Here is a 27,850-nt window from a genome sequence, read left to right on the forward strand (position 1 = left end):
AGTCTCATATTTTTCCAGATTGCTAAGAACCACATTAGAAAATCGGGAGTTTACCACATCATGACTCAATCAGACCAGATGTATGGAAGAGGCTCTTACCATTGTTCAGATGTACGCCGTTTTCATTCTCTGGCCTGTACCTGTAGGAAATTGTAGCTTTTAATGACCAGGATGTGCCTCCAAATAACACCTAAGTCCATCTCTGGTCTTAGTTGTCAATGTAGGGCTAACAAACAGAATTTGCTGGCCTATTTAACATATCAACATTTTCCATTAAAGGAACATTTCATCCGATAATGAACATTCTGTTATCATTTACTCATTCTAATCTCCTTTCAAACCTTGATTTTCTTTCTTTCACTGAACATAAAGGGAGAAATTCTGAATAATGTGCTGAACGAATCATTCAGGTTGATTCCTGTGAATTGGATTAAGCGATTGAAATTATTTGCTCACAAATGAGTCATAGTGACACATTAAGGAGAGTTTTACAGCATTGTTTGTCATTTGGTAGTTTTACAGCCTTAGTACTCATTCCTCAAAAATTCACCTTTCATGTTCCATAAAAGAAAAAAAAAGTCATATCCTTTTGGAAAATCATGAGTGAGTGTAAATGAAGCCAGAATTTTCATTTTTGTGTGAGAGCTGTTCCTTTAACTGGTCCATTATACACAACTCTAAATTAAATCGTCTAGACTTTGCGCATTATTTACTGTATATTGAATCATCAGAAGTACAAGTACACATCACTAATAATGCATTTATAAAAGGGTAAATAGTCAGCAAAGTTAGAAGCCCTGTCGGAAACGTGGATTTTAAAAACAGACTAATCCTAAAGACTTAAACTTGTGAGGAGAAGATGGAAAGATGGAATGGTGGGGTGGGGGTGTACTGTTCATAAATGTTGCAAACTTTACAGATTAAAGAAATATACAGAACAGTAAAACCGCATGACTTGTGGATTTTCATTCAACCACCAAAGACTTGAATTCATAAATGTTCTTGTTGACTATGAAAACATCCTTTTATGACTGAAACTTGTGTAAATGCGTATTGAAAAATGCGGTATCCCAACATTAACTGCTTACCACCATATTCACAAACTAAGCCACATAAAGCTAGTTAAGTGCATACATTAATGAAGCAAGAGTTAGAAGGTTTAGGAGTCTTACCTGAAGCAGGTTCCTGGATCTTTTCCCTCTTCCGCTTCTTTTTCTTTCCCTATAAAATAACCAGAGGACTATTAAAAGCGTCATCACAGAAGCACGTGACATTTCTGCCATTTATAAAGTGATAAAAAAAAAAAAAAATCAAATTATTTTAATTCTTAAATCCTAAATTCTTCTGGATTTATAAAACTGTATAAAATAAAGCTCCTATACTCTTAATTCTTCTCGATTTCATGGTCTAATCACCAATCAGAAAGTTAAACAAGAAAAAAAGATCTGCCCAAGCTCCAATTGACATGACAAACACTACTTCTAGAGTGAGAAGTCTGGACTGCTTTAGGATTGGTAGCTTACCCAAAATCCCCTGGCAGGATGACTATAGGTATAGATAGCGCCGCACTGTCATTTTGCAGTCCAATATGAACCACGCTTTGGTTGCCTGCTGTAAAGTCTGATAATCCACTTATTCAGTCACTAATCTGTGTATTCTAGCTCTGGCTGACAGAACCAAGAAGCCCAGAGCAGTAGAAATGTCTATGACGGAGCAGGGATACGCTCAGAATCCTTCGCACTAATAAATACAAGTGTGCTCCCACCACTAATATATAAGTGGAGATGAAAGTTCATCTGCCTTTGAAGTATTTCTTTTCAGCCCTGTTGCCTTTCCATTTGGTGATTAGTGTGAAAGCCAGGTTTTAGTTTTAGCAGCACATCCTGGCACTTCATACTGAGTCAGATTTATGTCGGTAGAAACTTAGGCGTCCATAGTTGTCATCACAACATATATTTGAGATGTGAATTCTACAAGCTAACTGCCTTGATATCTGCCGCGTTTGTATAAACTAAAGGAATAATTGTATAAATTTCATAATATTGAGTAAATGGTTAGCAACATGGAAAACCTTTTTCTTAATGAGGTTTAGTGTGTGACAGCTGTAAGAGCTCAGGAGCAACACTGAAGGCAGTTACTATTCCAAACAGTGGAAGCTTTTAATGGCCATTCACATCATTTCCAAAATTGTTTGGCATAAAAAAATGCTAATAATAAGATGTAACTGATATTCATGTACTGTAAGCAGAACAGAAATGAAAAAAAATAATAGTAATTTATCATGACACAACAATTTACATAAGAAAATTTTTTACAAACAATTTCTTGTAATACAGAAATGTTCATGTTTCTGAGCCTTGTTTATGAAACAATCAGAACAAATTGTGTAAGTGGTTCATAAAATCAATCATTCTGAAACGGTCACATTTTATGGAATTTACGAAGAAGTATTATACATTTACACAAATTTGTTCCACTTTTGTTTCATGATTCAGTGCGTGAATTTGTGCAATGCAACAATTTGTGCAAGAATATTTTCATGGAGAGTTTACACAAATTCATTCTGCTCTGGTTTCTCCTGCACATTTATGAAACTTAATCAGAACAAATACATGTAAATCAGTCATAAAACCATAGTAAAGTATCCCTGTCAATGCAACATCTTACACAAAGTTTTTTTTAAAAAACAGTTTAAAGAGATGCAGTCTGTGTATCGGAAACACTTATGAAACCCAAGTAGAATGAATTCTTTAAATCAACAAACTGTTTGCCAACAGTTACATTCAATGCAACAGTTTAAGTTTTTGTGAGCAATTTACTCAATTCTGTGCTGATTATGTTTCATGAATGAAGTCCAGTGTATTTTTTAAAAGAACAAATACAACAAATCATTGATTAAAGGGATAGTTCAGCCCAAAATGTTGTCATCATTTACTCTAAACTAAACACATGATGGTAGGCACTGACTTCCATAGTATGGAAAAATAAAATACTATCAAAGTCAATGGCTACCGTCAACTGTTCGGTTACCTACAGTACATTCTTCAAAGTATCTTACTTTTGTGTGCAACAGAAGAAAATAACTCATACAGGTCTGGAACAAGTGGAGTGTCAACAAATTATGACAGGATTTAAATTTTTGGGTGAACTGTCCCTTTGATTCAGGTTTCAGAGAAATGTTAGCATCTAACTTGTGATTATTTTGTTCTATAACAGTTAATACGTTGCAGTATCATTCAGTCCCTTCAGACTTCATGTGAATAGGCCTTTAGACTTTCCTGACAGAACAACCCCTTTAACAAGTTTTTTTATAAGATTAACATTTGGTCTACTAAGCAAACAAAGTCTTGTGAATCATGTCATCAACAGTAGTAGATATGCATAAACTTTCACTTTAAAAGACAAGCATTATATTTACTTACATGCAATCAACACATGACACAACTCTTACTCTCAGGCAGTGTGTTAGTGTGGACACTTACATAATTGTCTCTGGCAGACCATCCTGGGTAAAGCTGCATATGGAGCTGCCGTTCCTTGCGGGCTAATTCATAATACTTTGCTTGCTCTTCCCGAGATAAAGCATGCCACTGTTCAGTGCAGAGGGAGATTAGAGAGAGGGGGGGAAAGTAGTCAATTACTGACATGCACTTTTAAGTTCCTTCCAAAGAGACGCGTGCTGGCATTTGGCTAAAAATCCTTGTTAACTCTCAAAAGTTGCATGTGTGTGTGTGTGCGTGCAAATGTGTGTGAGTGCATGTGCACGCGTGCCTGGGGGTGGAATGGAACATGACGAAGAGATTAACATATGCAGCGATGAGAGAAGGGAAAAGAAAAAAAAAAAACACAAAACTTTGATTTCATATCAAAACACTGGTTCCAATTTAGCGGCGCTTTACTTCAAACCATGTCAGGGTGCAATTACCCCACACTGCCGCAAAACGGTCCTTTGCTGTGGCTAGCCGCCTCTAACCACAGAGGCTTTGGTTAAAGCATTAAATGTTTAATGGTTCCTCTTTTTCCAATTCCAAAATGGAGGAACATACTCGGTTAAAGATCCTACCTGCCCGAATTTCTGAGCTGTCAGCTTGTGTGTTGGTTGGTGTACTTGTTAAATTGAGTTAGACAAAAGTGCTAATTACAATAGACCCCTTTGTGAAGGAGGTCTCATGGTGCAAGTGACCCGTGAATCAGATACGTACCCTCCGCCCGAGGATCTGATTGATCGCGGCGCTCTCCTTCAGCGTGCATTCAGCCACCACATTGGCACGCATCTCTTTCATATACAGCATGAAAGCGTTAAGGGGTTTCTTAATGTGAGGTCTTTTGGGCTCCTGCTCTTTTCTCTGCTCATGCTGAGGTTTCCTGGAGAAACAAGAGGAGGAAACAGTTAAAAAAAGACAAGGAAGGATTATTAAGTGATATGTGGAAATACAAAGGGGGAAATGCTAAGGGGTGGTGTGAAAGCGCTGCCACAGCGACGCCATGAAGTGTGAGAGCGCTGAATGTCTGATTCAGAAGGCTGCATGAGAGAACAATCTGGGAGCCAGTGCCGAAAAGTTCGCAGTGGCTTTTAATTATGTCCAGTTGGGTGCTTTCATGCAAAGAGATGACCTCACCAGTAATGGCAACCAAACCTTCATATTCCCTCCAACTCTATGACTCCCAAGCCCTACAACTCCCAGCATTTCGCTCCCATTGGTGACCTGGACCTAATACCTCAAGGTATTTGCATGTCTGGTCAAAATCAGAACTAAATAATAAAAATAACTGATAAATGGCCAGTAATACATTTCTATACATATTTGTCTGAATAAATAAAAAAATAATAAAATAAATACATATAAAAAAAAATATATATATATATAATATATAATATATATATATATATATATGCCAGTAATGAAAGCAGTGTAAATATGTGCTATCAGGGAACATAAATGCATAGACTGTATTTTTAGCATGCTGTAGGATGCTAGCAGCTTACTGAATTGGATACTCACATGTGCATCAGGTCGGTTTCGTGCTGTGGTTCATGTTTCACCTGTGGGTTAACAATGGCGGGATGCGGGATTCCCGTGGCATGGGGTCCAGGAGGGCCTGGTACCATATGATGAGAGAACCTGAGAGCAAAACATAATCTGAGTTTTTCTACATGTTATCTTCATGGGTTTTTCCATTGTTTTGCTTTTAGTTTTAGTATAACACCATAATACCATTCATATTTTTATTTGATTTTAATTTAAAGGAAAAAAAAACAATCTGATGTATAGTTGACATTTGACATAATACTATAGAAAAGCACAAAGTTTTTCAGTTAGAGTGTTTTTAGCTTGTTCACTTTCATATAAAAATATGACATGCAGTTGCAAACAATGGTATAAACATCATTCAATGTAAATTGTGATATCATAATTTGACATAATCATGCAAATCTTTTATTTGTAATCAGTTTGGCCATGTGTGCACTCACCATCCCAGAGGAGGGGTCATCTGTCCAACTCCCCCAGGGGAAAGGGAGTAGAAATTGGGAATGTCCGGTCCAGGATGATGCCTAGGCATACCTGCTTCAGAATAGAGAAGAGGATGAGAAAACGACATAGGTGTGTGTTAGTGTTCGATAGACACATCTGGAGAGCAGCACTGTGGCGTCAATGTGGGCTGCACAGTTGGGCCCTACGGTCCGGAGCGGTGCATAAGCGGATCATGGGATAATTAGGAATGCTTTTGCGCTGTTCTAATAAGCCCTGCTGATATGATTCACGCTGCTTATGGATGTCTGTTGGCCTACAGTACTAAGCTTCTCAACTTCACTCCAAACACACGCATACACGCTCATATATACACACATTTGCACCAAGGTCAAGACTTTGTTTGTGTATAAAGACTTAAATCAAGGAGGGAAAAAGTAAGTGAGCGAAGTAAGGCCCTAGGGCTAAATTAAACTGTCAAAGGGGCATCCATGTACGATAACAAACCACTAGGGGATATATACACACACACACACACACACACACACACACAGCAAGAACATGCAGTTTAAAAACAACCCCTGCATCTCCAACTCATCATTTCTCTCTCCATTGTTTCACATGGAGTTTAAATTGCGCAGTCTGTTACAGTTAAGGACTAAAATGGGCATTGAATTACAGTGTTAACTACTGGCTAACATAAATTTCTCCTTCTGCACAGCCTGGGTGACATCAGCGGAAAAGGAAAGTTGTTCAAGAGGCAGGGTTTGATGAAAGATTTCAAGATGAACTCTTGTGCACAGTAGAAACAGGAATGTGTATTTAAGTGGTAAACAGGGTCTATTTTGATTTAATGTTGACTTTCTGTGCTAAATGAAAGAATTAAATCATGAAACACTCCACATATATTCCATATACTCTCTCACATTTTCTTCATGTAAGTGTATTATTTTCAATTCCACCCTCAGTGTATTATGTGTGATGAATATGTGACTCCATGTTTGTGTTTGTGTATGAAAACAGAGCAAGTTTCGGATCACTGGCCAATCTGCTCGTGGCGTGCAGTCTCATTCAGGCTATTTATAGCTCTCCAGACCTCCTCCGATTCATCACATCCTGCCTGCCCTCTCCCTCAGCGGTCGCCACAGAGGTGAGCTTTAGCCGGAAGCGGCACATATGGAGTTGGGTTCGCGTGCAACAACGCCAGCCAAAAATCTCTCCAGCCCTTTTAAACTTTAACCTCAGTTCTTTACACAGACTTGGGGAAAAGAGGGTTCTAGTCAGAGTGAGCTGTTAGTTTATAAAGTTCATGTCTCCTCGGATCAGTGATAATGGAGGAAGAGTGCTTAAAACACCAGGAAATAGCATTACAACACATAGAAACAGACGGAAGGAAAGGAAAAGTTCAGCAAAAATAAACATTCTGTCAGCCTCATGTCTATCTAATCCAGCATTTAGTTCTTCTGTGGAACACAAAAGATTATTTTGGAAAATTTTGGTAACCATCCATTTTTGGTCACCATTGACTTCCACTCTACTGATATCATATATATATATAAATATTATAGTATACTTCACAGAAGAAAGTCATACTGGTTTGGAAAGACGTAAGGGTGTAGGAAAAATACAGATTTTTCAATTTTGGGTAAAAAGAAATGCCCCTTTAAATGGACAAAATAAAATTGAATACATTTTGACCCTTATTGCATCTGGGTTTCCTTTGTTTTTAGAATATTTATAAAATTATAAATAATAATAATAGCTTTCTTTGTTATTCAACAATCTGCTCATTTCTGTGGATGCAACCAAAAAGATTGAAAAAAGAAAAAAAATATTGACCAATAATATCAGAGCCTACATTTCAATTCAGTCAAATCCCAAATAATAAAATCTACATAATTCACCACTGAAAATACTGTTTTACTAATAAAATGCATTTCAAATATTTTTAGTTAAAGGTAATGCCATTTTGTTTATGGTAATTTACTCAAATAAAAATATTCAACTTTGCACATTGATTCCCCTGAAAATCAGACGTGACTGGAGGCAGGACTTTCTGTTTCCTGTCTTTAAGTCATAGTTTCTAAACTGTGGTATTAAATGACTTTAATAATTTGCAATGAACTGTACTGTGTTTGTGCAGTCTGAATGTGTTTACCTTGCTTGGAGTTGATGTCCTGTGGGTGATGTCCCGAGTGTGGGCCGGGTGCGAAGTGCTCATCACTGTATGTGATCAGAGGGGTAAGGGGGTGAACGGCATGGGACGGCTGGACCACCGGCACCTTGTTTGACTGCAAAACACAGAGGGAAATACTGATGTTGTAAAAACATCACATGTGACCGAGGCATTCAGAATAAGAAAAAATGGGCAATGAGCCACCAAAGTCGATCATCTCACCAATGATGAGATGTGGATTGTGTACTGCAGTATTTTGGGGCAGAAACTAATGAATAAAGAAGGGGGTTGGGAGAGACAGAGTGTGGGTTAGAGGAGGAGAGAATGAGAAACAGGGAGGGAGGGAGGGAACGCCACAGGGCAGAGGCAGACCAGAGGTCTCGGGGCTGAAGATCAAAGGGAATCATTAGCCAGTGAATAAGGGAGTTCATTACAGAGCCCCGACCGTCTGCGGTGGAACTAAGCAGGGTTAATCACGTCAGCAGCGGACTCGACACACACACACACACACACACAGATCTGACTCACAAAGCAATGCTCAGCACACCACGAAAGCACATCAAGTACACAGTGTTCAAGAACATGGAGCAATTTTTCAGATAATTGGTGAGCTTCTCCTTTACCTGGCCTACAGATTTCTGTCTTAGGTCTAAAATTGTGTATTCATGAGATATGTGCAAAATATTGTAAATGCTAAACTCTACTAACTAACTAAACTGAAGCATTAAAACAATGATAGAAAAAATAAATAAATAATTTTTTAAAAAAAACTCATTTTCAATTAGTTTAACTTGATGTACTAAATTTATAACACTACATAAATATTTACAATATGACAAAATTAAAACCTATGAATATGAAAACTATAAATAAAAAAAAGGAAAAGAAAAAAAGTACTTAATAAATCTGATTTATTCTGACCAAAGTCACTTGAACACACATCACATTTGTTCACGAGTGGGAACTTCCCAGGAGGACTTCAAACCATAAGCATTTAGAAAAAAAAAAAAAAAAAAAAAAAAAAAAAAAAAAAAATAATATATATATATATATATATATATTAAAATGTCCTATGAAATCCATCTAAATGCAAAAACAAAAACTCAGAGAGAAAAGTGCATAAGGTTAAGCTGTATTGAATGTTGAACCGCAGAACTTGCGAGAGAGGCGAGACGGGTAAGAAGTGGCCCACCCGTGCCACAGGCAAAATCCCACAGGCACGAACGAGCAGTCGGTCCTAATTTGGGAGCAAAGGTTGCGGTTTCCGACCAGCTAATTGGCCAGAGAGGCAGGTGTAGGGTGCCATTTCCTCGGCAGACGTACTGCTGTAAAACCACGGGGCGGGAGGAGTGTGGGTTATTTTGGGGTCTCTCAGACACAGGACAGAAGCCGAGAGAGGGGAGACGGTGATAGGGATGGCATTCTCTGGAAAGATCTGAGCTTTGATAACTTTCGACAACACTTGGATTTACAAACGCATCAGAAGGACCTACATTTTCCAAAGCATTTTTGGGATTCTTGCGTGGAAGCTGATGATACACAATTGTAAATTACTAAATGCTTTAAAAAATGACAGGATGTATGACAAGCTCCTGGATCCTTTGAAAAACAAACATAGGCCTAACCCTATCCCTAATCCGAACCCTATAAAACCAAAGCAAATGTTAGGTTGATAATGTTATTCAAACCCCAAGCCCTAAGCGAATCCCTAAAGTATGTTGGGAATGTTGTTCCAAGACCAACATGGATGTTGATCCAGGAGCATGTCGTTTTTGGCAAAATCAAGTAGGGGTGTAGCAGCGATTATAATGAACCACTTTTCAAAGGTTATTCCATCCTGCTTTTTGGGTAATGATAACTTAAACATATTTTAAAAACTTTACTTCAGTGCAAAGAAAACAAATTGCATCCAGCTGAAATATCCGTTTTGAGACCAAGAACAAGCCGCTGCCATCCGGTCCCATCTGCAGCCAAGTGAACAAACTTGCCATTGGTACCAGGTGAATGTTATGTACCTAATTAATATTCATGAGCCAGACTGACAAAAATTATGATGGGTCAGATTCTGTGCCACAAAAATGTTGACTGACACTGTTGAGCCGATGATTATTTGTATGATAAGACCAGGTAAAATCACATGCTTAACATGAAACTGGGGAATAGAATAGAACAGAAAATAATAGTTTTTAATGTTATTCAGAAAAAAATAAACTTAATTAAAAACATCTGCTTTAAGGTTTCAAAAGCAAAAAAATACCTTTTATATTATTATTATTAAAGGGGCCTATAAATAGTTGAGTCCAGTATGTGGTTTAAATACGGTTCGACTCTTGTATAGAGGTGATGGCTAATCTGGACGAGTAGTTTTTAAAAGGGTCTTATCCTGCCTCAAGGAAACCTTATCCCTGACTCTGCCTCATTACAAATATGTGACTGGGGGGCAGTAGCTACTGAAAAAGGCCCTCACTGGAAGACTGCATGATAGCATCCTTACCCTCTCTTCATTTTATGCCTCTTAGCTCTTATTGGCTTTTCCTCTGGGAGAGAGATAAGAGGCAGGCATATTTTTCATTTAAGCCCCTAGTCTCTGTCTCAGAGTAAAGGAGAAAAGAGATACAGAGGAGTGGAGGAAAAACTTAAAACAGTTTGAGTTAAGGAATCCACGCAAGCATCATACAAAAGACACCACAACTCTCCAGTATGTCAATACGGGGTCCTCGACTTAACGGCAGCCATGGAAAGTGAGAGCTGGCACTTTGCGTTCCACCTCATTCGATCTGGGCCTCTTTTAGGTCCTCTCAGTCGCAGCTGTCAGAGCCCATTTCTCTCAACTTCTTAATAAACTGCCATCTTGGCGCATTGCATGAGGCTACAATTCCAGCAGGGAACCTCGAAACTGCTGTGCCAATTTGCAGGGGTCCCCGAGGCACAACCTCAAAAGGGATCCACTTTTCCGGAAAAAATAAAATGTCAAATTTAAAATACATTCGGCTTTCCAAAAATATGGTTGCTTTTAATAAACGTAGAGAGGGTTTGGTGCTTTTGGCTTTCTGTGGTCTTAAATAAAAGTCAGGCAGGGTGAATCACCACCACTCAAGGCCATTCAAATCCTTCCAGGTGGTTTGAGATGACGGGATGCACCACCCTGTTCCCAACCCCGGCTCAATGACTTTAAATTAAAAGCACTTTCACACAACCCGTCCAGGAAGTGGCTGGACACCCCAGCTGACCACAGGAACCCGGGTCAGATGGTGCCATAGCGATTTATCCCCAAAGATCTTTCAGAGATTTCACAGGCCAGGGTGGCAGGATAGAGCATGGGCTTACCTCCCCCGTTCTCTCTTTTATTATGAAGAAAAATAATAGGCTTAGGTCCTTCTATTCATATTTGCAGAGAGGCGGTGCCGATTGAAAAGAAGCATGTCCATTTAGGATTTTATAAGCAGGTCTGGCCAAGCCTGCTTCTAGAGCCCCTCAGATGTGGTTTTAAAAGAAATTTCATTGTGGAGAACTCAAGCTGACTGAGGGCCTGCAGAAAATCGAGAGGAAAGACGGAAAAGCTAGATTTCATGAAATAGAAAAATTGGGAGTTGGGAGACAAAATGAACACTGTTCAGTTCAACAACCTCTTCATGACAGCACCGCAACTTCAACCAATCAGCACGAAATGCTGATGTCCAGCTGGTAACCCTTTTCTGAATTTTCCCAGAAAGAGTTTAACCATCCACACATGACTTTCCTAACCTAAAATCAGCTCTGTTATCCAAGCACCCTCTGCTTTCCTTCCCAAAACCAACCCAGGCTCACTGGGAGAAAAAAAAAAGTGCCTGTGGCAACATTTCTGCAAAATTATATTACATTGCTTCTTGCACGTAATATCATTTTGCAGAAAGTTTTGCTTTAAAGGGGAAATGTCCAGCGAGTGGCACTAAAAGCGTTTTATCTTAAATTGATTTATGTGAACTTGGTTACATTTCATTACATTGGTTGTTGTATATATTGCAGCAGTTCAGAAATTAATTGGTGAGTGGTGCTTATAAAGCTAATCCCTCTATCATGTTAGTAAAATCACGTACCACCTACACTAAACCTAACTAATAGCGTTAACAAAAGAAAATGAGAGAGAGTGCATTGGATTACAGAAACCATGATATTTTAACTTGCTTCTACAACTGTTTGAGCTCTTTTACCATGACTTGTTTCACAAGATTCACAACAGAGCGTTTCGTGTCGCAAATGCAATGTTGTACCAGGTGTGATACCGAGCTAGTTTACTACATCAGAAAAGCCACATCTACATATACACACATATATATATATATACACACATATATATATACACATATATATATATATACACATATATATATATATACACATATATATATATATATATATATATATATATATATATATATATATATATATATATATATATATATATATATATATATATATATATATATATATATACACACACACACGTGTGTGTGTGTACATACACACACTCACCTGAAGGATTATTAGGAACACCTGTTCACTTTCTCATCCCTTCAATTATATAATCAACCAATCACATGGCAGTTGCTTCAATGCATTTAGGGGTGTGATCCTGGTCAAGACAATCTCCTTAACTCCAAACTGAATGTCAGAATCGGAAAGAAAGGTGATTTACCGTATTTTCCGGACTATAAGTCACACTTTTTTTTCATAGTTTGGCTGGTCCTGCGACTTATAGTCAGGTGCGACTTATTTATCAAAATTAATTTGACATGAATCAAGAGAAATGAACCAAGAGAAAACATTAACGTCTCCAGCCGGCAGAGGGCGCTCTATGCTGCTCTGTGCTCCTGTAGTCTACACTGAACACATAGAGTGCCCTCGGTGTAGACGGTAATGTTTTCTCTTGGTTCTTGGTTCTAAATAAATGCGACTTATAGTCCAGTGCGACTTAAATATGTTTTTTTTCCTCGTCATGACGTATTTTTGGACTGATGTGACTTACACTTAGGTGCGACTTATAGTCCGAAATATACGGTAAGCAATTTTGAGTGTGGCATGGTTGTTGGTGCCAGACGGGCCGGTCTGAGTATTTTACAACCTGCTCAGTTGCTGGGATTTTCACACACAACCATTTCTAGGGTTTACAAAGAATGTTGTGAAAAGGGAGAAACATCCAGTATGCGGCAGTCCTGTGGGCGGAAATGCCTTGTTGATGCTAGAGGTCAGAGGAGAATGGCCCGACTGATTCAAGCTGAAAGAAGAGCAACTTTGACTGAAATAACCACTCGTTACAACCGAGGTATGCAGCAAAGCATTTGTGAAGCCACAACACGCACAACCTTGAGGTGGATGGGCTACAACAGCAGAAGACCCCACCGGGTACCACTCATCTCCACTACAAATAGGAAAAAGAGGCTACAATGTGCACGAGCTCACCAAAATTGGACAGTTGAAGACTGGAAAAACGTTGCCTGGTCTGATGAGTCTGGATTTCTGTTGAGACATTCTGATGGTAGAGTCAGAATTTGGCTGAAACAGAATGAGAACATGGATCCATCATGCCTTGTTACCACTGTGCAGGCTGGTGGTGGTGTAATGGTGAGGGGGATGTTTTCTTGGCACACTTTAGGCCCCTAGTGCCAACTGGGCCTCGTTTAAATGCCACGGCCCACCTGAGCATTGTTTCTGACCGTGTCCATCCCTTTATGACCACCATGTACCCATCCTCTGATGCTTACTTCCAGCAGGATAATGGACCATGTCACAAAGCTCGAATCATTTCAAATTGGTTTCTTGAACATGACTATGAGTTCACCGTACTAAAATAGCCCCCACAGTCACCAGATCTCAACCCAATAGAGCATCTTTGGGATGTGGTGGAATGGGAGCTTCGTGCCCTGGATGTGCATCCCACAAATCTCCATCAACTGCAAGATGCTATCATATCAATATGGCCAACATTTCTAAAGAATGCTTTCAGCACCTTGTTGAATCAATGCCACGTAGAATTAAGGCAGTTCTGAAGGCGAAAGGGGGTCAAACACAGTATTAGTATGGTGTTCCTATTAATCCTTTAGGTGAGTGTATGTATATAATGTTTGGAGTACTTGATGCCAACATCAAAATGTATTAGTTTATAAATCATTCACTATGGCAAGTGTTATGCGAGGTTATAACAGTATTGTGCAAGGAATCATTCTAAAATAATCTGACCTGAATCATGATGTGTGTGAAAAGGAATATAAGTTGTTGATATTTTATTGCCAGTAGTGTTTATTCCCAATGAAAACTGCATTAAATTGGATGTACAGACAAATTTGGAGTTTTGCAAAAATGCTGGTAGAAGTGCATTTTTCCAATCAGCCTATGTTGCCCAAAACATAGTCAATTTTACCAAAAAGCATTTTCTTCACACCACCAGCCCTTTGTCCTCCACTCAATTATCTCATTTCCATGGTGTTGGGGAGGGGAGGGGGTTGTTTTATAATAATCGCTTCCCTCTACTGTAATTTATATGCAATGAGGACTCCTCATGCCCGCGGCTACAATAAAGCGACTGTGTGAAAGAGCGAGAGGTGTTTTGGAAACATTTGAAGAGTTGGCAACTTAAGCACTAACGACAGATTGCCATTCAGCTACAAATCTAGGTGAAATCCATTCACACTGTTTACCTACGAGAAACAGAGAGATGCCAGCACATGAATAAAAGCAAACTAAAGATGCAAGGACAGGTGAGTTCAAACAAGTCAGGTTGTTCTCGGTTCAGTAGTCCACACTAAGCAATTTTAGCATAATTACCACTATAATCCTTTGTTTTTATAAAGCAAAAGTTGAAATATTAGATATAACTTTGGATAGTTAAGATCCAGTAAACGATTAGATCATAATTCTTTGTCTCATGTAGTCCATCTCAGCATTATGCTTAAGTCTTCTGGCTATACTTTGGAAACAGTGTGTATTGTAATAGTGATGATAAAAGGAATGAGTTGAAATTATTTTCCACAGTAAGCTGACATTCACTCAAATGTAACTTATATTCAACCTTGTAAATTCCCTTAAAGCACTGTACGAGAAAGGCAACTAACTTTCAAATGCAAAAATACAAACAGAATTAAAGTTTATAGAATCAGAGTAAATAAAGAAATAAATTGCAGACTGAGTTTAAATTGAATGAATTATCAATAATATAAAATTAGTTTAGGAATTATCTTCTGCTGTAAACTGACACAACGATATCCTAGATTTAACCCAAAAAAATCCTTTAAATTACTGTACAAGAAAAAAAAAAAAAAGAAAAAAAAAAGTTGTGATTTGCTTTAAGTTTTGACTATTGAAACACTGCACAAAAGACAGTACGGTTCTGAATAGAAACACACCCTGTACTATCAGCCAAAACAATTATCGCCCACACACACACACACACACACACACAGCCAGGTGTTCATACTCACATTCATGCTCTCATCCCATTGGTAGGAATTCATGACCTTTAAACAACAAAGATGAACACACACACACACACACACACACAGTGCCCACTCAGTTCGATATATTGGCCCTTTAAAGCCCCAGTAAGTGAGCAACCCCAGTACATAAAGAGAGGCCCCAGTCTAGAGCGGCAGGTTATTAATGGAATGTGATATTGGCAGGACGGCCTGTCAGCTCTGGGGCTTAATGTAACCAGACCCAATTAATGAAGCGCTCTCATGGCACATGCCCAAGGTAACGATACAAACAAGAGAAGGAAGTGAAGATGGAGAGAGCGAGAGGTAGAGGAAAGCCTGCCCTAAAGGCTTAAAAAGAGAGAGAGAGAGCAAGAGACACCTTATTTTAATAATTCTTAGGGATGAACACTGGTAAGTTACACCTACAAAAAAAACAAAAAAAAAACTTATAATAAAATAATTGAACATGATGATTGTTGTAGTACTGAAAAAATAAATGAATAAAAAATAAAACAAAATGAATAAATATAAGAAAAACATTTAATCTCCTTTTGTATTTTTACATAAGATAAAAAAAACTTTACAAAGAGGGCAAAATTATCTCAATAAAACAAATTATATTATTATTTTGAATTATTTTTAATAAATGCATATTTTGTGAACATAATAATTTCCAATAGTAGTAGTAGAAGTAGTAGTAGTAGTAGAAGTAATTTTTAAAATAATTACTATTATTATTATTATTATTATTATTATTATTATTATTATTATTATTATTTAGCTTTACCTACTTTGATCCATGTGCTAGCTTAAGTTCAAAGTATGGCATTAAGAAATTTGACAGCAGTGCACCAGCTGTCATCTGCAAAAGGCAAGCAGAGCGGCAGAACATCAAACATCTCTCCCATTAATGCCCCAGAAAACCACATCAACGGCAAAGGCAGTGCTACATTCTGACAGATGTGAACCATAAAACAAACACAAATGTGATACATAAGCGTTGGAACTGCGCCAACCTGAGGTAATGCATGGACCAGGGATTTAAAGCTCATTGAGAATAAATACAATATTCATCAAGACAATAAGGCAACAAGGACGCTTCCTAACATACAACACAGGACTAACCGAAAAGTGAAAAGCGTTGAGTTTAAGTTTTTGATAATAATCGACAGACTGCACTTTTACAACAGAAATATTCAAAAGTTGCTGATTGGTTTTCTGCATTGTGTGGAGGTTATATAAAGGTTTCGCAAGGTTTCTCAACATCACGCTGCACGTTCACCTTGTGGTTTATGCAGGGCTCATTCTCACGGCAGGACCTGGTCACTTCAAAGCGTCACTGAAAGGTCAAACATTACACTGGAGTGGAGCGGTCAGTGGTCAGCATGCCGTCCACTGACCAAATACACAGACAACGTGCCATTAGCATGCATTCTGACATAAACACACAGTCACATACACCAGCCCGGTGCCTACATGCCAAACACATGCATCCATGATCCACACAACCTTGTTGGAAGTGCAGAAAGCATATGAATGAACACTTGTTTATTCTTTGCTTTCATACTGCGCCAGCTCTCGCTCTCATTCGGTTATTTATGGAAGGCCGATTCTCCAACATAATCAAACTGGCCAATTGCATGCTAGTGCTACCTTGACAAACAACAGAAAAGCAGCAGCTCAAAAGCAAAGCACAAATGAAAGGACTACAGGTTTTTTTTTGCAAACGTATAGTAGGGGCGCTTTCTTAGGCTACTGATCAAATCAGAGTAGAGTAAAAGATTGAATATTTTTCATTTGAAAATTGTATCTTGGTTTATTTCATCTTTTTTATTTTATTAAAATAATTTCAAATAATTGTATTTAAAATTATTGTATTTTTATATATTATTTATATATTATATTTATTTTAAAAATATTAGAATTATATTTAAATGTATTTTACTACATTAATATAATATATAAATAATATATAAAAATACAATAAAATAAAAAGTAATTAAAAATGTATTAAAAAAATAATTTATGCAAGGCAAGTTTATTTATATAGCACATTTCGTACACATTGTTAATTCAAAGTGCTTCACAAAAGAAAGTAAAATAATCATGAAGAAATAAATAACAAAAATAAAAACAAGCAATTTTAAAACTTTGGAAATTATTTAAAAATGTACTTAAAGGAATTTAAAACAGTTATAAATAGAAAATGATTTTACATAAAATACAGTGAATACGTAAAATGCAGTGCAATCAGTTCGGACATCGCACGGTGCTCATTCAATAAATGCACAACTAAACAGATGAGGGAGAGGGAGAGAGCGGATTGTTTAGCCATTTCAACTTTTCAGATTGCTGTGCTAGTTTAGATTAGCTCAGAATACCTTAGCACATGCAAAGCAATTACCAAAAACCACCTATAATCATGGGTGATCGGCTCCAAAACATTTTGTTTTTCTCAGAATATAAAAAAACTAGTTTCTTCTACTACAAAAATAAAAATGGAGCAGCAGGAGAAAAGAGAGAGAGAGATATGTCAAGTTCCAGAGTCATTTTTAAGCAGGCATTTGAAGATGTGGGATTTGTCTGGCATGTGCAGACGGTGCTTTACTGGCACATTCACACAGGTATACGGCACATAAATGGCTGCCACTCTGGATTTGGGAAGAACTTGCGGCGAGGGGAGAATGAGACCTGCAGGGGAACTTGTGATGGAGGGGTGGAACAATCCGCTCCCTCTCTGTCTCTCGCTGCAGGGCAGGAGGCTCAGGTTAGTGTTTGAGTAAAGCGGTGATACGCTGCTACACGTGTGTTTGTTACCGTGTGAGCGTGTAAACGTGTGAGCTCACAAACTGTACCTGCAACATCAGAGTGGCTATGCTGAATGGAGCTACTTCAGATGCCGGGTATTGACCTAGTTTCACACTCACAGCAACAAAGCCTGAGCTTTACGGCCCAGAGTTAGGGATTGAGATGAGAAGAAAAGAGGAAGCGGAGCAGGGGGAGGGTGGGAAAGAGACTGAAGTCTACACCGATTGAAAGCAAATTAACATAGCAGAAGATGTGGCTTTCTGCTCTGCACACGTCGTAAACAGTCAATAGTTGCATGCACAGACAGAGGTCTCCATTAAAAGGCGTTTGCACTAGACTTTAAGCACACTAAAGTTCTTCTTATGATATCATGCTCTGCGGCATCTTTAAAGCCCAAATAACAAACAAATAAATAGCAAAAACATACAACCTGCAACGCTGCAGCTTTAAAGTTTGTGTTCTTTTAATTCAGCGAGATATATCAATCTTCTATTAGTGACGCATCTTCACCTCCTACAAATGTGCAGCTCTCAGTTCACTAAAATTTAAGTCTGGAATAAAACAATAGCTCGTATGTCTGGGCTCCAGAATTTCCATGCATATGGATAGAATTCAATGAAAGGAATAGTGCAGTGTCTTAATAAACCCAATTCTATATCACAATCATATTGTTATGTTTAATTGTGAAAAGTGCAATTCCTAGTGTGCAGCTTATAGCATTCACACACACATTGAAAAAATATGGACAGAAGCGGACAGTAAATTTAACAAATCATTACAAAAAAATTACAGGCAACACATTGAATTAAACGGGAAAAGTTTAAGCATAAAAAAAAATTTATATATATATATATATATATATAAAAACATACAAATACACACACACACACACACACACACACATATCTATGAATATCTGGTGACTACATATAACTCAGGTCCCTCTTTATTACAGGCTTATTAAATATTGGTTTAATTTAAAATGAAGTCTAATCACTAAGAAAGAAAAATAACAGCACACGTGTCCTCAAAAGACTGTGTGATTTGAGGCATCACTGTTTCCACAGAATAAAAAATAATAACTTCCAGTTATTTCCGGAGATCACTTTCTTACTATTTATTTGAAATATACCCAGACAAGACACAGAAATTGTCTCTGTTTGCAGAGATACTTTAAAGTAAACATATTTCTCAAAGGGTGCAAGAAATCCAAACCTGTTCTGACAGATTCAAGACTGAATACATCTCAATAAGACCGCGGGATCAATTGTAACAACCCTACATCTTCACTCTTTTATCACATAAAGCCTTTGTCGCTTTGTTTTGCTTGTAGGTAGGACAATACTGCATTACGCACAAACCTCTTATATAAATGTGGCCTCCCCACATTGTTAGGGAATTAGCTAGTTAACCTCAACACAACTGCTTTTCAATTTAGCATCAGCCAGTGAAAACCCTCAGTCTGAGAGCACACACACACACACACACACACACACACAATAATCCCCGGAGAACAAATGACTTTTCCCAACCCACGCATGACTAGGGAGCACTTCAACGAGCTCTTAAAAGTCGACTCACACGCAGGACGGGGACCTCCCCCTGTTCGATACTTTTGTGACTATTGTCCCAACTAAAGCAAACAAAACATGGGCTGTGTGCAAACAAGGCGAGACACGGTGGAGGAGTATGCAAACGCGCACAAGGTCTTTGTTTTCCTGACTCTCTGAGATAATAGGATAGGAGAGGGAACCGATCCAAGTTCTGGGTCAACCAGAAGAAAACTGGCTTTTGTTTGATGAAGATTCAGGAAAATTAGCCTAACCCTTGGGTTGGGACTGGGTGCATTGTCCATTAAATGCCAGATGGAAAAACTGAAGTGTACATAAAGGTGTCATGTGCTGCAATAATCAGATTTCCAAGAAGTTTTGAATTCATGTTCAATTTCAGAATGAGTTCATGACTAACATCACATCTTGGTTGTGTAGATACAGATCAAGCTGAGAAACAGTCAGTCAGTCTAATGCAGTGAGGTTACTTCTCAAAATAGCTCTAATAATTGCAAACTAAATCCATAATGCATAAGCAGCCTGAGCACCATTTTCCATGGATGTATGCCATCTCAGATACCTAAATATTGATCAAAGACCAGGTAAACATCTCAGCGCATTCTGCTGGAATATGATTATACCATTAAGGTACGAGACAGATGCTTCCTGGATGGAGCTTTCCAAAAGCTACGAAATCCTGAAACTCCACAATGTGCTACACAAATCACAGCCAGTCAGAATATATTTAGATTTGGGGGGGATCACCTGTGAGCTAGTTTACTTCTTAAGAAAAAAAAAAAAATTAAATACAGTATGTTAAATTTTTACATGTTAAAATGTTCTCTCCTGGTGGAATGACCTCCCCAACTCAATCCAGACAGGGAGTCCTTAGTCTTCTTCAAAAATCGGTTAAAACACATCTCTTCCATCTTTATTTGACTCTCTAACTTTAACACTCACTATTCTAATTCTATTCTTTAAAAAAAAAAAAAAAATCAAACTAGCTTTCTAATCTTTTTGTATTCTATCGGTTTTCTTTTCATTTTTTATACAATTAACAAAAGTAGAAAAACACAAAAGTTTCTAATTCTAAAGTACTGTTTAGATGATGTACAGAAGGTCACACTCCACAGGTTGATAACTTCCCAAAGGTATTTCACATCAACTAGACCAATTATCTACAAAAACATTTTAAGCATTTAAGCATAAAGCTTCAGATCAAAAGTTTTTAAGATCATGAGAAACAAACTCCATTAAGTGTGTCCAGACTTTTTCACAGGCCCAGCATCAGCATCTGTAAACTGAATTTTATTATTACCTATGCACATCCTTTGGGAGGCACAGATGCAGTTAATAACCAGCGGTTGAGAGGAGTTAGTATGAGGCACAAAGGCAAAGACGAGCAAATGCAGTCTTGCAGAGTATTTTTATAGGTTTCATCATCCAGCATCAAACAACCGAGGAAAGTAAACAAAGTGCTACTCATCTCAGGTCTCACATCCGTACCCAGAATTTATTTGAGAAAGAGAAAGCATATCATACAACAAAACAGGGGGTGAATAATAGCAGATGTCCTTAAAATACCGAAAAGACTCATTTCAGAGGCTCTATATATTTGTGAATGGCCCTACAGTAATAAATGAACGCTCCACATGGGTTCAAATCAATTTGTGTTAGGGGAAAAAAAACATCATCCCAGTGCAGGTCTGTGGAGGTCAGGAACAGTAATGCAGAAGGACAGACTCAGAGATGATAGATCAGATCAAAGAGGCAGAGCAGTCAATTTGTCTAATGAACCTTATTAACAATAGGCTGACATGAGGGGCACTGGTAGTTTGTGTAAACCATGATCTTAGCGTGAACTAGAGATGCATAATATTATCACTGATATCAGAATCGGCCGATAATGGCTTTAAATGTACATATCGGCATTGGCACAATATGAAAAATTATGCAGATACGTCTTGCCGATAAGTGGAATACATTAACTAACATTTGCTCAGGTTGTGCTAGTGATTAGATCACATCAACAGTGTGGCTCATTATTAAAGCAAAGTTTTATCTGAATGATGATTAGATTGACTGTTTTGGATCACTGCATTTAATCTGTGAAATGTGTGTGATAGCGAAAACCATAATATCAAGTGCAGTGGCAGCAGCAGCAGAGGATTCCCCGGGGTCCTAATGCCCACTCAGTTGTCTTTAATCACTGTCCCCCTATGTCGTTCCAAAATTGTAAAACCTTTGTTCGTCTTTGAAACACAATTTAAGATATTTTGGATGAAAACCGGGAAGCTTGTGGCCATTCCATTAACTGCCAAGAAAATTACACGGTCAAAGTCCAGAAAAGTATGAAAGACATAATCAGAATAGTCCATCTGCCATCAGTGGATCAACCGTAATGTAATGAAGCGAAGAGAATACCTTTTGTACACAAAGAAGAATAACGAATTTAACAATTTGTCTCCTCTGTGTCTCTCCGCATCAACCATAGCAACATTTTGGAGTGTATCTGCTGGATGAAAACTGCGTACGCTATTCTGTCATTATATTCCGAGTTGGCCAAAATGAGTATAAAAAAAAAAAAAAGACATACCAGATATTGTCAAAAATCCATTATCATGTTGCTAGCATGAACATAAATTTATAAAAATGGTGAAAAAACAAAAAAGAATGGAGTATTAAATAGTATATATTCAGTATGTAACAGCATATCTTTATCCTTAAGGCTGCATTTATTTGATTCAAAATACAGTAAAAACATCAATATTGTGTCTTTAATAATTTTATTATTATAAACATACATATATAACATTTAATTTCAGCAATTTAAAAAATATATATATATTTAATTGATGTTTATATAAATTGATATATTATAAACATACATGTATTAAAAATAATTTTCGCAATTTTGTGCAGATCTCTTTGGTCCTTATACAATGATATTATGTAGACTATATATTGCAATCACACCGGCTACAGGACACCCCGCTCTGTCAGTCACTGAAAAGCTCCACCCATAATGTGTTTCTGTTGCAATCAGCTTAAGCAAGTGTATTTTTCACAAATTGGACACCTCCATGGGCGGGATAGCCACCTCGTTACAGTCTAATGTGGGAAAGCCTGGAGGTTGGGGTTGCTGATGGGGCAGAAATGGGCACACGCTCCACTACAATAGCTGGGCCTCGTTAGCTCCATAACAATTCCACCGCCCACGCCACCAAAACATCGCCGACATAAATATGGGGACATCTGCAAGGGTAATCACTGCATTGTGCTCCCATTTTCTGCTCTGCTGGACGGCAACAGGGCAGCCTGCTTTTCAACACCTCCCTCCCTCCACCGGCCCACCCTTCCCTTCCCGGCCTCGGCTCCGTTTCTGGGGTCAGAGTACCTCAGGTAACAAAACCCTCTGAGACTTGTGCTGAATTACATGTAATTACTCCCATGATCTGATTGATTTCGGCCTGAATAGGGCAAAAGGACACCTTTAACTTCTTGCCACCCTCTTTCAGTGTATCTTGGTCATTTTTCTTTTACGTTTCCCATCTCCATTTGCACCCCCCCCCCCATCCTCATCCTTTCCTATGCACAACAACCCCCTCTAATTCCCCACACCATCCCTCGCTCACCCTCCCCTTTTCTCTCTCTCTCTCCAGCGCTCACGAAACGAAGCCAAGACTCTTCATCTAGTAGGAGGCAGAAGGCTTTGAAGAGATCAAAGCCAAGGCCGCGAGCAGTTGTGCGCCCTGGGAATACGCCGCAGCTCTCTGCTCCACAGCCCCCTTTTTCCAGCGTCATGTCGGATTGCAGCTGGATTGCATTTCACTAGTTTTCTTAATGCACTCGGTTTTGACTTTGACATCACTGATCCCCCCCAACGCACACACGCACACCTTCAACACAAATGAGTGAGAAGGGAAGACAGAAAAAAAAAGACAAAAAGCAAGTTAGCGAAGGAGAGAAATCAAAGAGAGCGAAGTTAAAATGAAAAAGCTGGGTAAAGAAAAGAGTAAAAGAGGAGAAGAGGGAGCAGGAGAGATTTGACAGTGTGATTTTTATTTTCACAACTCCATAATTGGCCAGTATAAAGGCAGATGAAAAAAGGAAGCATTTGTTTTCAATTCTGCGGCAGATTTGAAAGGAGCGACAAACTTTTATGAGTTTCCCAAAAATTTAAGACAGGCTCTTTTCACATTCAAAGAACAGGGTGTTTTTTATGGCCGAGACCACACAAAAAGAGCTGATAGCAAAGCTCTCCCTTCCCATCCGCTGCAAACATGAGTTGACTGACTATGAGAAATAGAAAGTCAGAGGGATGATTTGATGTGCAACACAAAGAGAGGGAGTGAGTGCACATGAGAAAGGGGGGGGAAAAGAGGTTGAATCTACACATACATTAAACAGCCTTGCTAATAAAGCCTGATGGCAAGCCATCTTTTGTACTGTAACTCAGAGAAACCCTTTAACAAACTCCTACACCAGGGAGCATGAATATTTCAGTGGAGTCTGATCCACAGAGCATGTGAAGCTCCTTTACTCCCACACACACAACCCGGCAAAAAAATAAAAATAAAAAATATAATGAGCTTCAGAAAAATATGAAAACCGTGAACCTAGTGACACAGAGCCTCTATTGATCAGTGGAAAGCAGTGCAAATGAAGTTCAGAGATGCATGCATGTACGCTAAAAAACGCGGTTTCTTTCAATCACTGTCACTGACGAATTTCTCTTGAGATGATGACTGTTTGACAAGACTGCTACAGCACAAAAACTACCAATACTACGCAATCTCCAACAGTTATCCAATTAGCGTGATTTGATAGAAGACGGTTACTGACTTGCATCTAATGTCGCTTCTCAAACAAACAATTGTAAAATGAGAAAAACATGGGGATTTTGGGTCATCTGAGACTAAACAAGCTTTCACTGACACTGGGAATGAGAATACGCAAAATAAAGCAACAAACATTAAATGAAAAGGAGTTAAAAAACATCAATAAATAAGTGTACAAGAAAAACAACCAAAACTGGGACGAGAGCGACAGCTACTATTATCAAAATAAAGCAGGGCTTAAAGAGGCCGCTGGAGGGTGATTGAGGTCACAGTCAGGCCCTGAGACATAACATGCAGGAAAAGTGATGACAACTGTGGCGCAAAGACAAAACACAACGTTGCACTTCACTTGCGTGTGCCCTCATGAACATCTCAGCAGGTGCTACCGATAGTTTGCATAATAGCGGAGCATAAAAAGATCAAGAAATAGCACTCATTGTCCAAAAATAACATACAATTTGTAGTATATATAAGGTATATGGTTGTCTAATAAACCTGACATTGCATAATACAATTTTTTTTATAAATCACATATATGTGTGAGTGTAGGCAAAGCCAAGATAAAACAAAAACAAATGCACTGCTTGAATACACACAAGACCAAATTTAATTTAGACATTCCCTCCAGAACTTCAGAGTTTGTGGAGTCTCCTACTATGAAGACGTTTCAATTAACACATTTCAGTGGGTCAGGGTGGTGAAATGCCCCATGGAGGCAAACCTTTCAAAAATCACCTAATAACACTGCCAGCCTTTTTGCTTCATACATCCAACACATGGATTCAATATGGCTGTGGTAACCAGCCGATGTAAACACAGTATCAATGGCCCTCTGTTTCAAAACCCTGGGTCTGTACCAGTGGACTTCAAAGGGGCCGTAGGCTGCCGAATCTGCGAGGTCTAGACCATGCTGGTGTTCAGACCTTCTCAGCAGATGATACGGCTACTTGTTTACCCCTTATCACCCATGTGTGGGGGCGGCGCACTTTGCTTGCCTTCATTAAAAGACGGTATGATACATGTTTCAAGTATGTGCTAAGAGCGCCAGGGAGACTTATGGGTGAGTTTATTAATGCAGATTATGATGTAAAGAACAATATTACTGAAAACTATTAAAACGCAGTAAAATGTGGTTCACAAATATTGTTACAAAAACCACACACAAGGGCTGCTGGGAAATGTAGTTTCTTTGAATGGTGCAAAAACTGACAGATTGAGAGTAGAAGATCCAGCTGTGTGAAATCTCTTTAGGTAAAGCCAGGGTTTGTGATTCCACGGCATGTCCACGCTGAGAGACCCGTCACATCCCACATCAAAGCAGGCTGAGTGTGAGTGTGCATCTTGGGTCGGTCCTTCCAAAGCTCCAGTGCCAGAGGCCAATCAGGATGGGGGAGGAAAAAAACACGAGGACCGAAGTTGCTCCACCAGCAGCTCCAGCTCATTATTACTATTATAGTAGAGGTTTGTCTATATTTATTCATTTTTAACATTTTCCTTTTTTTTTTTTTTTCTAAATTCACAAATGCTTTTCTCTTAGAATTTTGCACACTGAACATGAATATGCACATATTGACAAAAACAAAATATTTAAATAAAACAAATGCTATTTGCAAGGTTTCCCGATGATAAAATTTGTATTCTTTGATGAGCATGATAACATGATGATGCTGATAACAACTTCACTACCAAATATCTGAAATTTACGGTAAAACAGAAAAGTGCGATACACAAACCACTATGCTGGAGTAAACTCGGTTTTCACTGAAAATGGCATCTGTTTTACCTGGGAAAATTGAATTTTCGTTTAACTATACAAATTTTTGTTTCCTCTTCCTTTGAGTATACCACTCGTTTTCTTTTTCGCTATCTGTTTCGGAACACATTTCGTGTGAAAAAGCCTTCAAATCAGAAAATTCTGAAAAATATGAGGACATTAAACATTTTTTAACTAATTCATGGGTCACAGGTCAAACATGTAGCATCTCAAAAACTTTCAGTGAGATGAAACTTTGTGTTCAAACTTTAAATAATCCAATATCCAAGAAAGAAATAAAAGAGAGGGGATGGAGAACAGATTATAGAATTCAATGAAATCCAGGACCCCATCACCCCATTATTCTCTCCAACTGATTAAAAGGGGCCGAGATAAGCGGAACTACATGAAACGTCCCAGCGCAAGGGAAATAATTTCAAAAGGAGGAAATGCCTAGGTTGTCTTAATTCCCAATTCGCCATTTCATACGAATGTTAAAATATTAAAACTTCAAAGCTACAGGCACCAGAGACAATGCAGCTCCAGTGTTTACCTGGAAACATTATCTGCTGACCCCAAGTTAGGCATCTCAATGGAGCCCTGGATGCCATTTCCAGATGTCGTCCATCAGATTAGAGCAACATGTAAAGCTTTCATGGATCACTAAGCACCATGATGCCAATATCCACTACCATTGGGGGGGCCGGAGAACATTGTACTCATACTACTGGCATTTCACCAGGTAGCAATCCCTCCCACACCCCCAAAAAATATCTGCTGACAGCTACAAAATTGTCTGCTTCATAACTGGGTGGGTGGGAGTTCAGGCACTGGAATGTCATGGCCAATGGTAATCAATCCAAACTTCAGGGGAATGAAGGTGGGGGGCGGAGGAGGAGAAGATGCCTTTGATCTCGCTGAAAACCGATCCCAGACCTTGGAGATACTGTGTCCAAATATTTGAGCCACCGCAAACGAGAGAGAGACACAACAGACAGAGGAGGTTAAGGAAATGGACCTGCCGTGATTGGGATTGTATTCCAAAACGAGAGAAAAAGGAGAAAATTTGGGTAAGTTGCAATGATTTCTGTAACCAATCGATCTGAATAATTCTGCAATTTGTTTTTTACCTTCCAAGCAAAGGATTGACACAGATATTCCATTGACAACATTGCTGACCCAATTACCAATATACCGCTAAACCCCATTTTGTTTTGTAATAATGTATATGCTTAAGAAACTAAACTAAACAAACATTTTCAAGTCAGAATCATTTATCCCAAATTCTTAGATCTACTACAGGGCAACTGCTGCATCATCTTCTGTTTGTCGTCCGTCACCACAGCGGCGAAACCAAACTATAATCGCACGGCCACAGACTGATAAAGGAGCTGAATCCAGAGCTGTGCAAACAATGGATGAGATGAGCTCAGCGGAGAAAGCCCTGTCTCTCATCGGGCTCACAGACTGCCTCCAGCGGCCGTCTCTTCCAGGCACCAGTCTACTGCCAAACGGAGTCTTAACCACACAAAAACTACCAAACAGGATTAGGGTGGACAGCTGCTAGCGTATCCACCATCTTCTTTTTAACACCCCCCCCCCACCCCCCACCCCATCAGCATTCGTTTTATAGAAAAATTCATATGGTAAACGTCTTCAACTTCTATACACAAGAATGCAAGTCTGTTCAAAATAAAAAAAAAATTAATCTGCCATGCTGACATTTCAAGACAGTACGAGCAGATATTGGTCACAGCATTAGACACAGACACGTTGCCAATCACAAACTAACAACACAACCCC

The 27,850-nt window shown here is 38.6% G+C and overlaps 1 protein-coding gene across 3 annotated transcripts in view; it reads right to left on the reverse strand.

Moving 5' to 3' along the window:
• LOC128017683 (lymphoid enhancer-binding factor 1) overlaps positions 1-27,850 on the reverse strand; it is a 39,583-nt gene that overhangs the window by 8,369 nt on the left and 3,364 nt on the right. Inside the window, exons 4-10 of one of the 3 annotated variants that reach the window (XM_052603124.1) lie at positions 7,630-7,762; positions 5,474-5,567; positions 5,004-5,123; positions 4,203-4,365; positions 3,483-3,590; positions 1,173-1,221; positions 100-140 (exon numbers count right to left, since the gene is read on the reverse strand). In XM_052603124.1, coding sequence (XP_052459084.1) covers positions 106-140; positions 1,173-1,221; positions 3,483-3,590; positions 4,203-4,365; positions 5,004-5,123; positions 5,474-5,567; positions 7,630-7,762 — 702 coding nt within the window. In that variant the 3' untranslated portion in view covers positions 100-105. The remainder of the gene's footprint in view (positions 1-99; positions 141-1,172; positions 1,222-3,482; positions 3,591-4,202; positions 4,366-5,003; positions 5,124-5,473; positions 5,568-7,629; positions 7,763-27,850) is intronic. The other 2 variants (XM_052603132.1, XM_052603134.1) reach the window with 2 other exon arrangements.

The sequence above is a fragment of the Carassius gibelio genome, chromosome A1 (assembly GCF_023724105.1).
Source record: "Carassius gibelio isolate Cgi1373 ecotype wild population from Czech Republic chromosome A1, carGib1.2-hapl.c, whole genome shotgun sequence".
Classification (NCBI taxonomy): Eukaryota; Metazoa; Chordata; class Actinopteri; order Cypriniformes; family Cyprinidae; genus Carassius; species Carassius gibelio.